The sequence below is a fragment of the Sceloporus occidentalis genome, unplaced genomic scaffold (genome assembly GCF_023333645.1).
Source record: "Sceloporus occidentalis isolate IW3139 unplaced genomic scaffold, rSceOcc1.0.p SCAF_9, whole genome shotgun sequence".
NCBI classification, from domain to species: domain Eukaryota; kingdom Metazoa; phylum Chordata; class Lepidosauria; order Squamata; family Phrynosomatidae; genus Sceloporus; species Sceloporus occidentalis.
Genome location: NW_028316989.1, coordinates 49,562,329 through 49,573,768, shown reverse-complemented (window position 1 = coordinate 49,573,768; position 11,440 = coordinate 49,562,329). Strand labels below are relative to the sequence as shown.

General features: G+C 58.6%; 2 protein-coding genes across 3 annotated transcripts; both read left to right on the top strand.

Moving 5' to 3' along the window:
* Positions 1-1,750: 1,750 nt before the first annotated feature.
* LOC149307543 (uncharacterized) lies at positions 1,751-2,881 on the top strand. The gene is made up of 3 exons (XM_089539350.1): positions 1,751-2,499; positions 2,597-2,811; positions 2,850-2,881. The coding sequence occupies exons 1-3, from the start codon at positions 1,751-1,753 to the stop codon at positions 2,879-2,881; spliced, it is 996 nt and encodes a 331-aa protein (XP_089395476.1).
* A 31-nt stretch (positions 2,882-2,912) lies between these two features.
* Positions 2,913-11,200, top strand: LOC149307542 (protein unc-45 homolog A-like). Of its 2 annotated transcripts, none has more exons than XM_089539416.1 (19): positions 2,913-3,137; positions 3,237-3,273; positions 3,355-3,530; positions 3,655-3,747; positions 4,157-4,324; positions 4,469-4,640; positions 4,999-5,169; positions 5,265-5,436; positions 5,754-6,051; positions 6,201-6,295; positions 6,731-6,872; positions 7,587-7,727; positions 8,066-8,193; positions 8,577-8,643; positions 8,735-8,848; positions 9,053-9,168; positions 9,268-9,385; positions 9,474-9,629; positions 10,056-11,200. In XM_089539416.1, the coding sequence occupies exons 1-19, from the start codon at positions 2,931-2,933 to the stop codon at positions 10,317-10,319; spliced, it is 2,835 nt and encodes a 944-aa protein (XP_089395542.1). In that variant the 5' UTR covers positions 2,913-2,930; the 3' UTR covers positions 10,320-11,200. The 2 variants fall into 2 exon arrangements, with proteins under 2 accessions (XP_089395542.1, XP_089395541.1); XM_089539415.1 differs by having other exon boundaries at positions 5,751-6,051.
* The last annotated feature ends 240 nt before the right edge of the window (positions 11,201-11,440 follow it).

Here is an 11,440-nt window from a genome sequence, read left to right as displayed (position 1 = left end):
ACTCATCTAACATAAAAACCTCATGCACCTGTATGTATGTAACTGGAGGAAACGCAAGAGTTCCGCACACCACTCATCTTACAAACAGAAGCGCCTAATGGGGCCTTTTGGGCACCACCTGCCTCTAGGACCCAGGGCTGCCATAGAGACCACCACTGCCAAATGAAGGCCCTGGGGTGCCTCAGGTTCCCATGGGGGCAGTCAGGGTGCATGGTGCCAGACTGGGGGACCATTCCTTATCCCACGGAGCTGCTTCTTTTGCTAGGATGCATCCTGGCTGCCAGCAGCCTCCTTGGCACATAAGCAAGAACTTGCAGACAAGACAAGCATTGGAGGCTCTGGCGATTCCTGGGTTGGGGCTTATGGCTACTCCCAGAAGGGACTGCAGCCACAATGGTCCTGGGCAGCAGGAGGCGGCGGAGGGAGAGGAAGGCATGTTATGTTGCCCCCTCATGAGGGCCAGTGGCTTGTGGCCACCGCAGGCAAGCCAGGTCAGGGACAGAGTTCATCTCCTGTTGCCCAGTCAGCAAACACTCTAATAATAATAACAATCATAATAATAATAAATTTTTATTTATATCCTGCCTCTTCTCATAGGATCAAGGCAGCTTCTAGGAAACGGGGGGGGGGGGGGGATGTGACAGGACTAGTGCTTAACTTCTCTTGGAGAAGCCGCCAGCTCCCAGCAATACTGGAAAGTCACCTCTGGAAAACTGGGCACTGGGAGCTCCATGGGGCACGACAGAGGCTTGGGCACAATGGTCTGCATCCAGACACCCTAAGCATCTGGGTCCCAGGCCCAGTTCTGGCATGTCCTGCCAAAAAGAAGACCAGTGCCCAGTGACGCCAGCACCCAGGTCAGAGCTGTCTATGCCGCAGCTATGCTCCCGACTCTCTGGGTTGCTCCATGGCAGTCTCTCCGCTCCAGAGCCACAACTGCGGGACAGGTGGTGTTCACCTGTGTTGTGGAAAGGCAGGCAGGAGGCTCCTTCCTGAACCTGGGGGGAGACACCCCTCAGGCCCAAGGCTTGTAGCAGGCATAGTCTGCCAGACTTTCCCTGCCCCAGATCCAGGGAAACCTAAACAAGAGAATGAGAGTCAGAGCCACATCTTGTTGTGACAAAAGCAGCTGCCAAGAGTCTTGTGGCATCTTTTTAATGATCGCAGAGAAGAACTCAAGAAGAGCAGAGGAAGAAAAGTGCTTCTTCTTTCATGGCTCTCCCTTTTCGTCTTGCAGAATGTGCTGCTGCTCTGGGATCCTGCCTTTTCCTCTGGGGCTGAGAGGCCAAGCCTCCCGGAAGGGGCTGCCAGGCCCTAGGCTAGATGCTGGGATGGCGTGGCCCCCTCCAGATGTTGGACTGCAGTTCCCATCACAGCCAAGGGCTGCCACTCAACAATGCCTAGCCAGATGGTGCTTGAGTTTTCCACCGGATAAGGCTTGTGCTGGCCTTTCAGAAGCTTTGGCAGGTTGGGGGGGCAGTGGGTTCCTTCCAGAAGTGCAGAAGAGACTGGAAGTGGAGGACCTGCCCCCGCCCCCGCTGTGGTTTGCTGCTGCAATGCTTCGTGTGCCAGGCCTGGTTTGGGCTGCTGCCGCTGCCTCCTGCTCCTGCATTAGCTGCCTCCCTTCCGTAATGGATCCTTGGCTTCCTGGCCCCCAGCCTGGCAAGGTCCCCGTGGAGAGGAGCGCTAAGTGCAGCCCCGGCATCAGCAGCACCACCGGCAAGGCCTAATGGCTTTGGGGAGGCGCCTGATGGTCCTTGGGATGGAGGCGGGAGAGCTGGGCAGCTGGAGGTCGGTCCGTGTGGTTTCTGCACTGCCTTCCCCAGACAGCGCTGCCTCTCTGCTGGGAAGATGGTGCCGCCACCGCCGCCAAGGCTTTCCTTCGCCCTCCTGCCGCTGGCCTTCCTCTGGACAGGTACGGGGCCCTTGGCACCCCTTTGCCCCCTTCCTCCAACATGGAGCTCTCCCCCAGCGTGGGTCCAAAGGGGGCAACCGAGGCCCTCGGTGGTACGGGCTGCCAGTGGTCCTGGCAGATGTGCCAATGGGCATCCATGGGGTGCATCCACTGCCCCTCTCTGTGCGCAGGCTGTCAGAGTGTCCTGGCTGTCCAGAAGGCCATGGGCACATGGGCCCTTTCCCTCGCAGCAGCTCTCCCTGTGGCCCTGCTCCTGGGGGGCTGCTGCCCCACAATGACCGAGGGGCCCCTCTCTTTCCGAGGAGCCCGAGGGTCAGGGGCCTCCTTCTTCCTTTCTCTCCCGGGGCAGCGGGGGCCCAGAGCCGGGGCCTGTGCGAGGGCTACCTGGGTCCCGAGGGGCGCCCCCATCCGGGCTTCTTCTGCCCGCGCCTCACGGACCCCCCGGACCACGCCTTCTGCTGCCGCCCAGGAAGGGCCTCCTCGGAAGGAGGACTCAAGGACTGCTGCCCGCGACCGGACCCCGAGGACGAGGACCAGGAGGAGGAGGAGGGAGAGGGCGCCGCCAACCGATCGGGGACCCTCCGGTGAGTCGGGGCGGGGCCGCGCGGGGCAAGGGGCCGGGGCGCCTCCGGAGCGGCCTTTCCCGGGACTCCCTCCCTCGCTCGCTCGCTTGCTTCCTAGGCGGCTGTTCCCTGCCCCTCCTTCCGCCCCGGTGCTGGCGGTGGGGCTCTTCGGCTGCCTGCTGCTGGCCCTGCTGGCCCTCGACGGGGCGCACTTCTGCCACCGGAGAAGGAGGAGGAGGAGGAGGGCGCCCTGCTCCTTCCCCTGCTGCCTCGCCCGGAGCCCGGAGCCAGGACGAAGCCGGGACGCCGAAGAGGAGGAAGAGGCCGCTTCCAGCCTCGGGAGGGCGCCGATCCGCCCACGGCGCCGGAAGGTAGGGGGCGGGGCTTCCGGTGCCGGCCCTGACGTCATCGCCGCGCGACGCCGGAAGCCGGAAGTGTTGTGGGCGGGCGCCATGGCGGAGTCGGAGGCGAAGGGCGTCTCCGGGGCTCCGCTGCCGGATCTGCGCCGGGAGGGGAACGCGCTCTTCCAGGCGGGGCGCTACGAGGAGGCCCTGGCCGCCTACTCCCGCGCCCTCCTCCGGGCCCCGAAGGGCGGCGAGGGAGGCGGCGAAGAGCGCGCCCTCCTCCTCCGCAACCGCGCCGCCTGCCACCTGAAGCTGGTGAGGCCGGGGCCCAGGGCACCCTCCCCTCTCCCCTCTCCCCTCTCCCCCGGGGCCCCCAGCCTCACCGCCTCCCTCTGTCTCTGTCTCCCCCGGCAGGAGGACTACGTCCGGGCAGAAGAGGACGCCTCCGAAGGTAAGCAGAAGGTAAGCCCCGGAGGGGGTGGGGGGGCTTCTCTCGCGCCCTTCCCTGACGCCGCTCCCTTCCTCCCCGCAGCCCTCAGGGCCGACGGGCGCGACCTCAAGAGCCTCTTCCGCCGCAGCCAGGCCCTCCAGAAGCTGGGCCGCCTCGACCAGGCCGCCTCCGACCTCCAGCGCTGCCTGGCCCTGGAGCCCAAGAACAAGGCCTTCCAGGAGGCTCTGCGCAGCCTTGGCAGCAGCGTCCAGGAGAAGGTAGGCAGCGGCAAGGGGCCCTCCCCTGCCAGGGCCACCGGGGTCCCCTGGCAGATGGAGCCAAGGGGCGCTCTCTCCCGGCGCGGAGGGCCTTGGCCTCTCACCAAGCGCTTCTTCCGCTCAGATGAGGACCATGTCTTGCACCGACTCCAAAGTGGAAGAGATGTTCAAGCTGTTGCTTGACAGCGAAGAGAAAGATCTGGACAAGAAGCAAAAGGTGATTTGGGGCGCGAGGGGCTCTGCTGCGCCTGTACAAACCTGTGAGACTGGCAGCCCTTTTAGTGGGCGGCTCATGGGATTGGGCGCATTGCGCAAATGCTTTAGCTTGCGTTTTCGTCAGCTGTGCAGCCACAGCCCAGTCTGCTTTGGGCGGGTGGCTGGTTGCACACAAGCGTGATGCGCTGCATGACAGGAGCGGCACCGCTCTCCTCCTCCGCCTCTTTGTGTGGATGGGAAGATGGTTGCATTCAATTACAGAGGTATGAGAGTTGGACCATGGTTGTGGGAGGCATGCCGCTCTCTGCCCTCTCCTTTGGGTGAAGTCTGGTGGGGAAACTCTCTCCAGAGTGGAAGCGCTTGACTTAGAGCCACTTGCCAGGCTGAGCAGCCCTTCTTCTCCTGAACAGGCAGCTCAGAATCTGATTGTTTTGGCTCGCGAGGAGCCTGGGGCTGAGAAGATTTTCCAGAGCGATGGCGTGCGCCTGTTGCTGCAACTCTTGGACACGGGCCGGTTGGACATGGTGCTGGCGGCCCTCCGGACCCTCACCGGCCTTTGCCACGGGCATCGTTCCCGGGTAAGTGTCGACAGGGCAAGGTGTTTCGATTTGGCTGAAGGCATAGGAGGCATACTTAACAGTTTTCAGGTTGCATCAAATTAGCAGAGCGCCTCCGTAAAGGGTCCAAGGGTCTTCGCAAACCGCAAGCTGAACTTCTTGCAGACTGTGGCCATCCTGTCTGAGCTGGGGCCTCACCGCCTCTTTGCCGTCCTGGAGATGGAGGCTGAGCAGGTCTCGCTGGCTGCCTACAACCTGCTGCAGGTCGTGTTCGAGGCACTGAAGGAGGGGCTGCAGAAGGAGGGTCTTGGCAAGAAGGACAACGCCTTGGTGCCAGGTGAGGGTCTGGCCATCCGCTTTCATAGTGACAGGTTTGCTCTGCATGTTGTGGGTGACGTTTTGTCTAGCCTTTAGGACTGAAGAGGGGGGTGTAAATACCATAATAGATAAATAAATATCCAGATTTCTTGTCTATTAAAAAACCTCTTTGTATCAGTTGCGTCTGCCACCTTGCCTTGTTTCTTGTCCAGCAAAGATAACAGGGCTTTTCAGATTTTTTGCTTTCTTTGTTCTGATCATTACCAAGTATCTCCTTTGGTGATTGTCTTGTGTTATAAAGTTGTTGTGGCCGCAGTCCCCTTCCAGTGACAGGGAGATTCTTGCACTGACATCTTTCTCTGCTGTTGCTTTTACAGATACAAGCAAAGAAGTGAAATTGCTGCTCCAGCAACTTCTGGAGGCACTGACCCGGGATGGTATCTCTGCCTATGGCCGGGACAGCATCCTCAACCTGCTGATCAACAAGGTACCCCGGAAATCACTGCAGGACCCCAACAACTGCCTGACCCTCTGGGTCATTGACCAGGGTAGGCACATCATATTGAGGGGGGGGTCTCCTTGTCCCTTCCCTGTCTGGGGTCCTTTCTCCTGAACCTCCCAGTGAGCATGTTTGTCATTGCAGGACTCAAAGAAATCCTGGAGGTTGGGGGCACGGTCAGTCACAGTCCTGGGAGCCTGCCTGTGACAGAGAACACTCACATGAGTGCCGCTGTCCTTCTGAGCAAGCTCTATGGAGATCTGAAGTGTGATGGGGAGCGGGAGAACTTCCACCGGCTCTGCGAGGATTACGTCAGGTGGGTCTGGGAGAAGGAAGTGGGGCATGAACTGTGGGACCCAATTCTGCCTCGTTCACAAGAGGCTGGGTGCTGCTGGAGAAATGGGAGGGCGCCAGGGCAGAGGCAACAGCATGGTGACTTCACTGGTGCCCTTTAAGCTGTAGAGGCCAGACAGCAGCTTTCAGCCATCCGTTCCTGAATAATGGTCTTAGCAATACTCTGCCCATAATCGGAGACAGGGGCTGGTGTGATGACCCTCAAATTGCTGGGGTTTTCCAGACCTTGAGTGGCTACTTCTGAGGCAGGTTCTGCTGCTCCCCTTTCCCTTCCAGAAGCTGGTTCCAAGACCCTGGGGTGCCAGGGAAGCTCCGGGCCATCCAGACAGTGTCCTGCCTCCTGCAAGGCCCGGCTGAGGCTGGGAATCGGGTGCTGGAGCTGAGTGGCATTATGGAGGGCATCCTGGCCTTGTGTGCTTCCTCACAAGAGGCCGACCAGTTGGTGGCTGTGGAGGCCCTGATCTATGCAGCAGACAAGGCCAAGCGCGCCACCTTCATCACTGCCAATGGGGTTACACTCCTGAAGGAAATCTACAAGCACAGCCAGCGTGACAGCATCCGGATTCGCGCCTTGGTGGTGAGAAGGAAGGAGGGAGGGAAGAAGGGAGGAGGGCTTGCTCTGGATCTTCCTTGGGTTCCCTGACAAAAGCCTTGGAAAAAATGGGAAGCCACCCATGGGGTGATCGGCTCCTGCTGCTGTGTGCCTGTCACACTCTCTGTTTGCAGGGCCTCTGCAAGCTGGGATCGGCGGGAGGCTCGGACTTCAGCATGAAGCAGTTTGCTGAGGGCTCAACCCTGAAGCTGGCCCACCAGTGCCGCAAGTGAGTGTGTGTCGCCCAGGTTGTGATGGAGCATGAGCTGTGGGGGCCTGGCTTCCTTCTTCAGGCTGCCTTTAGTTTCTTAAAGCCCTCTCCTTGAAGCATCCTGAGGGCTCCTGGGACCTGACTGGGCAACAAGTATGACATGTGTCCTGATATGTTGGAGTGGGAATGGTCATCTGATTTTGGGGGCAGATATGGATGGGAGACTGGATAGGTGTTGATGTTTTAACTGTGATATCAACAAGAATGCCAACATCTATAGGTCTGGTGGTAAAGGCCCAGCCTATAACATCTTCCCTTCCCTGTGGGTTTTTCTGTAGCTGCTGCTCATGAGACGTTGGGGGGGGAGGGAGAGATACCTGCTCGAGAATGAAGTGGGCCTGTGGTGGGGGTTGAGGCTGATGGTATTTTGGCCGTTCCCTGCCCGGTTTCCAGGTGGCTGTGCAATGAGACCATGGATGTTGGCACACGGCACTGGGCAGCAGAAGGCCTGGCCTTCCTCAGCTTGGATGCTGACGTCAAGGAAGAGCTTCTGGAGGACAAGGCAGCACTGCAGGCTCTCTTCCAGCTGACCAGGGTGAGTCTTGAGTCAGGCTGGCTGCTCCGCCACATGGGCCCAGAGGCAGCTCTTGCTTGCGTTCTTGGTTTCTGCACCCTCTCTCCCCCCGCCCCATAACATGGCTGGGAACAGCTCTCTGCTGTGAAATGATGGATCTTTTATGTGGACACAGAGATGTGACACAACACTCAACAGATGTTGAAGTTACTCAACTTGTCCCCATTCACCAGACAACATGCCCTGAGAGAGATCCGCTGTTGCAGGAGAGAGGTCCCTTCCTGCCCTGGTTGCATTAGTGGGGTGGTAATAGAGTATTTAGCTTCTCAGAACTGTTCTTGCTTTGTGCAAAGACTCTTTTCCCCCCACCTCTGGGAGAAACATTTTAGTCTCAGCTTGCAATCCAAACAGGTACAGCCCAGGAATGAGAATAGATAGGAAGGGAGACCAAAGCTGCCAAATGGTGGGCCTCTGGACTCAAAATCTTCTCTTGTAAACCCACAAGAAGAGCAATTGCTGAGCAATTCTTGCTCTCCAAGCAATCCCTGTGTCTGTCAGCAGTGTGCACACATGTATCGTTTCTGAATGGTGCTCAAGGGCTAATCCACATAGAATATGACAGTAGTCTAGTCTTGAGATTACAAGAGATGAGCATGATGCTTCCTAGGTGTAACAAAGTAATGAATCTGATCCACTTCCCTCTCTCTTCCCCACCCCATTTTTGCCTTACCCCAGTCAGAAAACCAGAGCTCCCTGTTTGCTGTGGCCTCCACGCTGGTGAACTGTACCAACAGCTACGACCATGAGGAGCCGGACCCCCAAATGGTGGAGCTGGCAAAGTATGCTAAGCAGCACATCCCTGAGAAGCACCCAAAGGTGAGAGAGCTGAGGGAGCATGCAGGAGGGTGCAAAGCAGGTTGCATGTGGGAGGCCAGGCTTGTCTCTTCTTTGCCACAACCAGCTGCCTCCCCGGTGCCTCTTTACTGACTCTCTTCATGGGTCCTGGGCTGCTGAGGCTTTGGTCAGAACAAGGCTCCTTCAAGGGCTGGGCTCTAGGAGGGGGTTGTCTTTCTTTGTGTATGTGTGTGCCTGTGGACGTGTCCCTGGAGCCTGAGATCTTGTGGTGAGTGCTGGTGATGGATAATGAAACCTGGAACAAGGGGAGAAGGTACCTCCTAGGTTTCTCCTCATCCCTGGTCCCTCTCTTTGCATAGGACAAGCCAGAGTTTGTGCGCCGGCGTGTGAAAAAGCTGCTGAGTGCTGGCGTGGTGTCAGCACTCACTTGCATGGTGAAGAAGGAGAGCCCAGCCTTGAGCCCAGCCTGCCGGGAGCTGATCTCCAGGTGAGAAGGGTTTCGCTCCCTTGGAATTATGGAGCTGGAAGGGACGCCAGGGGCATCTAGTCCTGCACCTGATCAAGGAGGTATAGGACTAACGTATCCCTGAGGCATTTTCAACTGTCCCTATTTTAAAAGGAATGAGCAAGGGAATCCACTCCACAGTCAAACCATAGGGCTTGTTTTCCATGCCCTTTTAACCACCTTAGTCACCTCCTGCTTTCCAACTTGCCGGGAGGAATTGTTGGGTGGCCTGGGGCAGCTACAAGGGGCATTGATGCTCTAGTTGTCCTGGACCCAGAGCATGATATCTATGAGTGCCATGGAACTGGATTTCCATCTGCCAGCCTTTGGGGGAATGAGGGGCTTCATTATGCTTGCTCTCTTAGGGTTTTCCTGGCTGTTGTGGAAGATCCAGAGGATAGAGGTGCCATAGTAGCGGCTGGAGGGGGCAAGGTGAGCATCAGACCCCATTGCTCCTTTTGCTAGCACCCCTTCCGTGCCAGTGCTGCCTTGCTAACTCTCTTGCTTTCTCCATGATGTCTAGGCTCTTATCCCCTTGGCCCTGGAGGGCACCGAAGCTGGGCAGACCAAGGCGGCCCAGGCTTTGGCCAAGATCACCATCACCACTGCCCCAGATATGGCCTTCCCAGGCGAACGGGTCAGTGTGGATGAGTGGCATGCCTCCTGTGGAGGGGGGTGACGTTGCAGAGAGTGCACTGTGTGTAGGAGGGTGTTTCCTTGAAAGAAACTGGCTCAGCATCCAGGCACCAGACTGGATGGGTGGGTGGATGTGGTCCTGAGAGTCCCTAGAGGAGCAGGGTCACCTTTGCAGTAGCTTTCATCTGGCGCTTTCATTCTGCAGGTGTATGAGGTGGTCAGGCCCCTGGTGAGCCTCTTGCACCTGAACCGCACTGGCCTGCAGAATTTTGAAGGTCTGATGGCACTCACCAACCTGGCTGGGACCAGTGAGCGGCTCAGGTAAGGCTATGGCTGAAAGGGGGCCCTGCTGTGTCACCTGGGTGGGGTGAGGTTGCTGTGGGGCTTGGGGTCACTGCTGGAAGTCTGCCTTGGTTGCAGGCAGAAGATTGCAAAGGAGAAGGCCATGCCCATGATTGAGGGCTACATGTTTGAGGAGCATGAGATGATACGCCTGGCAGCTACTGAGTGCATGTGCAACTTGGCCCTGAGCCCAGAGGTGAGTGCTGGAGGTGATGTGTATGGAGAGGTGGGGGCATCAAGAAGGCATGGCTTCACCCCTTCACTCAGGCCTATCTGCCGTCCAGGTGGCTGAACTGTTCCTGGCTGAAGGCAGCGACCGGCTTAAGCTGCTGGTTCTCTACAGTGGAGAGGAGGAGGATCGGCTCCGGCAGGCTGCTTCGGGGACGCTGGCTGTCTTAACGTCGCTGCTACCCCAGATCTGCACCCGCATTCCTCTAGTGGTGAGTGGTCTTTTCCCAGACACAGTTGTCTGTAGCATGGGGGAGCTCTTTGCCATACCACCTGCCCTGCCTTCTCCCCTAAGGTCAGCTGGGCCTAGATACAAAGGGCCTCAGACCTTCCTGGCTCAGGACTGGATGGGTGCCCTTGACCCTGTGTTTGCCAGGGAATGGACAACCATCCTTGTCATGCTGTATTATGATAAGTAGCCACTGGCAGCCTTCTCATTACCTACTCCCCTTTCTGTGTCACCCCACCTGGCCTGCATTCTCTCTCAGGGAAGCAAACCCCCTTCTCTCCAGCTGCTGTCTGCACAAAGAAAGCGTACGGTTAGTTTGTTTAAGGCTGCTGCCTTGGGCCTGGTGTACTCTTGTGCAGGGGCAGAGACTGACTGGCCATCCTCTGCCCATCTCCATTCTCTTCCCCAGACAAAAGCTTGGCTGGAGATCCTGCAGGCCCTCCTGCTCAGCCCCAACACCTCCCTCCAGCATCGTGGCGTAGTGGTAGTGAGGAACATGGTGGCAGCTGACAAGGAGCTGGCGGCAAAGCTGATGGAGACGGAGACGCTGGAGATCCTGTCTGTCCTCGCTGGTGTGAAGGAGAAGCCCCAGGTGGCTGAGGTGGCCAAGGAGTGCCTGGCACAGGCTGTGGGTTATGGCTTGATCAAGCCAGGAGTGGACACTGGGGAATGAGAACCTGCCTGCTTCCAGTCTTGCTTGGGCATGTGGTGGCAGTGCTGCTGCTCTTGGGCGGCACTGGGACGGGGGGAGGTCATTGGGGCTTTTTGCACACTTGGCAGCTGGGAACATGGGTGGGCCGGTAGGGGACCACCCCCAGCATTGTATTCTGCCAGGGACCACTGTTTTCTGTTCACACGAGGCTTGCGTGGTGGGTGCTGCGTGCGGCAGCCCCAGGGCGGCACTCTTTGGGCACACCGAGGTGGGGAAGGGTCTGGGAGGGCCCCTGTGCTGCTGGCACGGCCCTTTGCTGCTGCTGGCTGCTGCTGTGGCGCATGGCAGCCTTCTCCCCCTTCATGCTCGCACTCTGGCCTTTCTGTAGAGGGGCACCCCTTTGCTGCCCCTCTTTCTGCCTCATTTCCTGCTCCTTGCATTCCATGGTAAAACCCCTGCTGTTCAGCATTCCCTGCGGCAGATCAGGCCTCCAGGATGATGCTGGTTTACATAGGAAATAGTCTGAGTGGGAAAGGTGTCTAGAAGAAGAAGAAGAAGAAGAAGGGTTTTTGGGAAAGGGATTGAGCTCATGGTTCTCCTCTGACGCTGTGAGGGAGGGAGCCGCGCGGGGCAGCAGAAACCAAGTGCCTGTTCCTTTGGGTGCAGAACTGTTGGGGAGTCGAGTGCTGCCTTGGGGCCGCCCAGAAGACAGACAAGTGCGCTCGGCCTTGGGCGAAGGCACTCCAGATGCAAAGCGCACTCTCTCACAGGCGAAGGCACTATGCAACGCAAAGGACATTGAGGCCTTGGTCAGCTTTGTCTGGAACTCGGAGGCCCCGCTCCCCCAAAATGCTGTCCTTGGGCACAAATAAAGAGGCGCTCTCCTTTCTCTCTTCGCATGAGGTGGCTCTGCCTGTTTTGATCTGGGGGGGGGGAGGCTCTGCATTTGGGGCTCGGGGCTAGGCCTCTGGCCGGGGGCCCCTCCTGATCCAGGGAGGCAGAGGATGGAGGCCGGTGGGGAGCCCCTGCCGCCCCGCTCCGCGCCCCAGTCCTGGAGGGGCCTGCCGCCTTCGCCTTCCTTGAGCCCTCGGAGGGAGGCTGGGCCTGGGCCCCTCGGCCTTCCTTTGGGGGCCGGAGAGAGG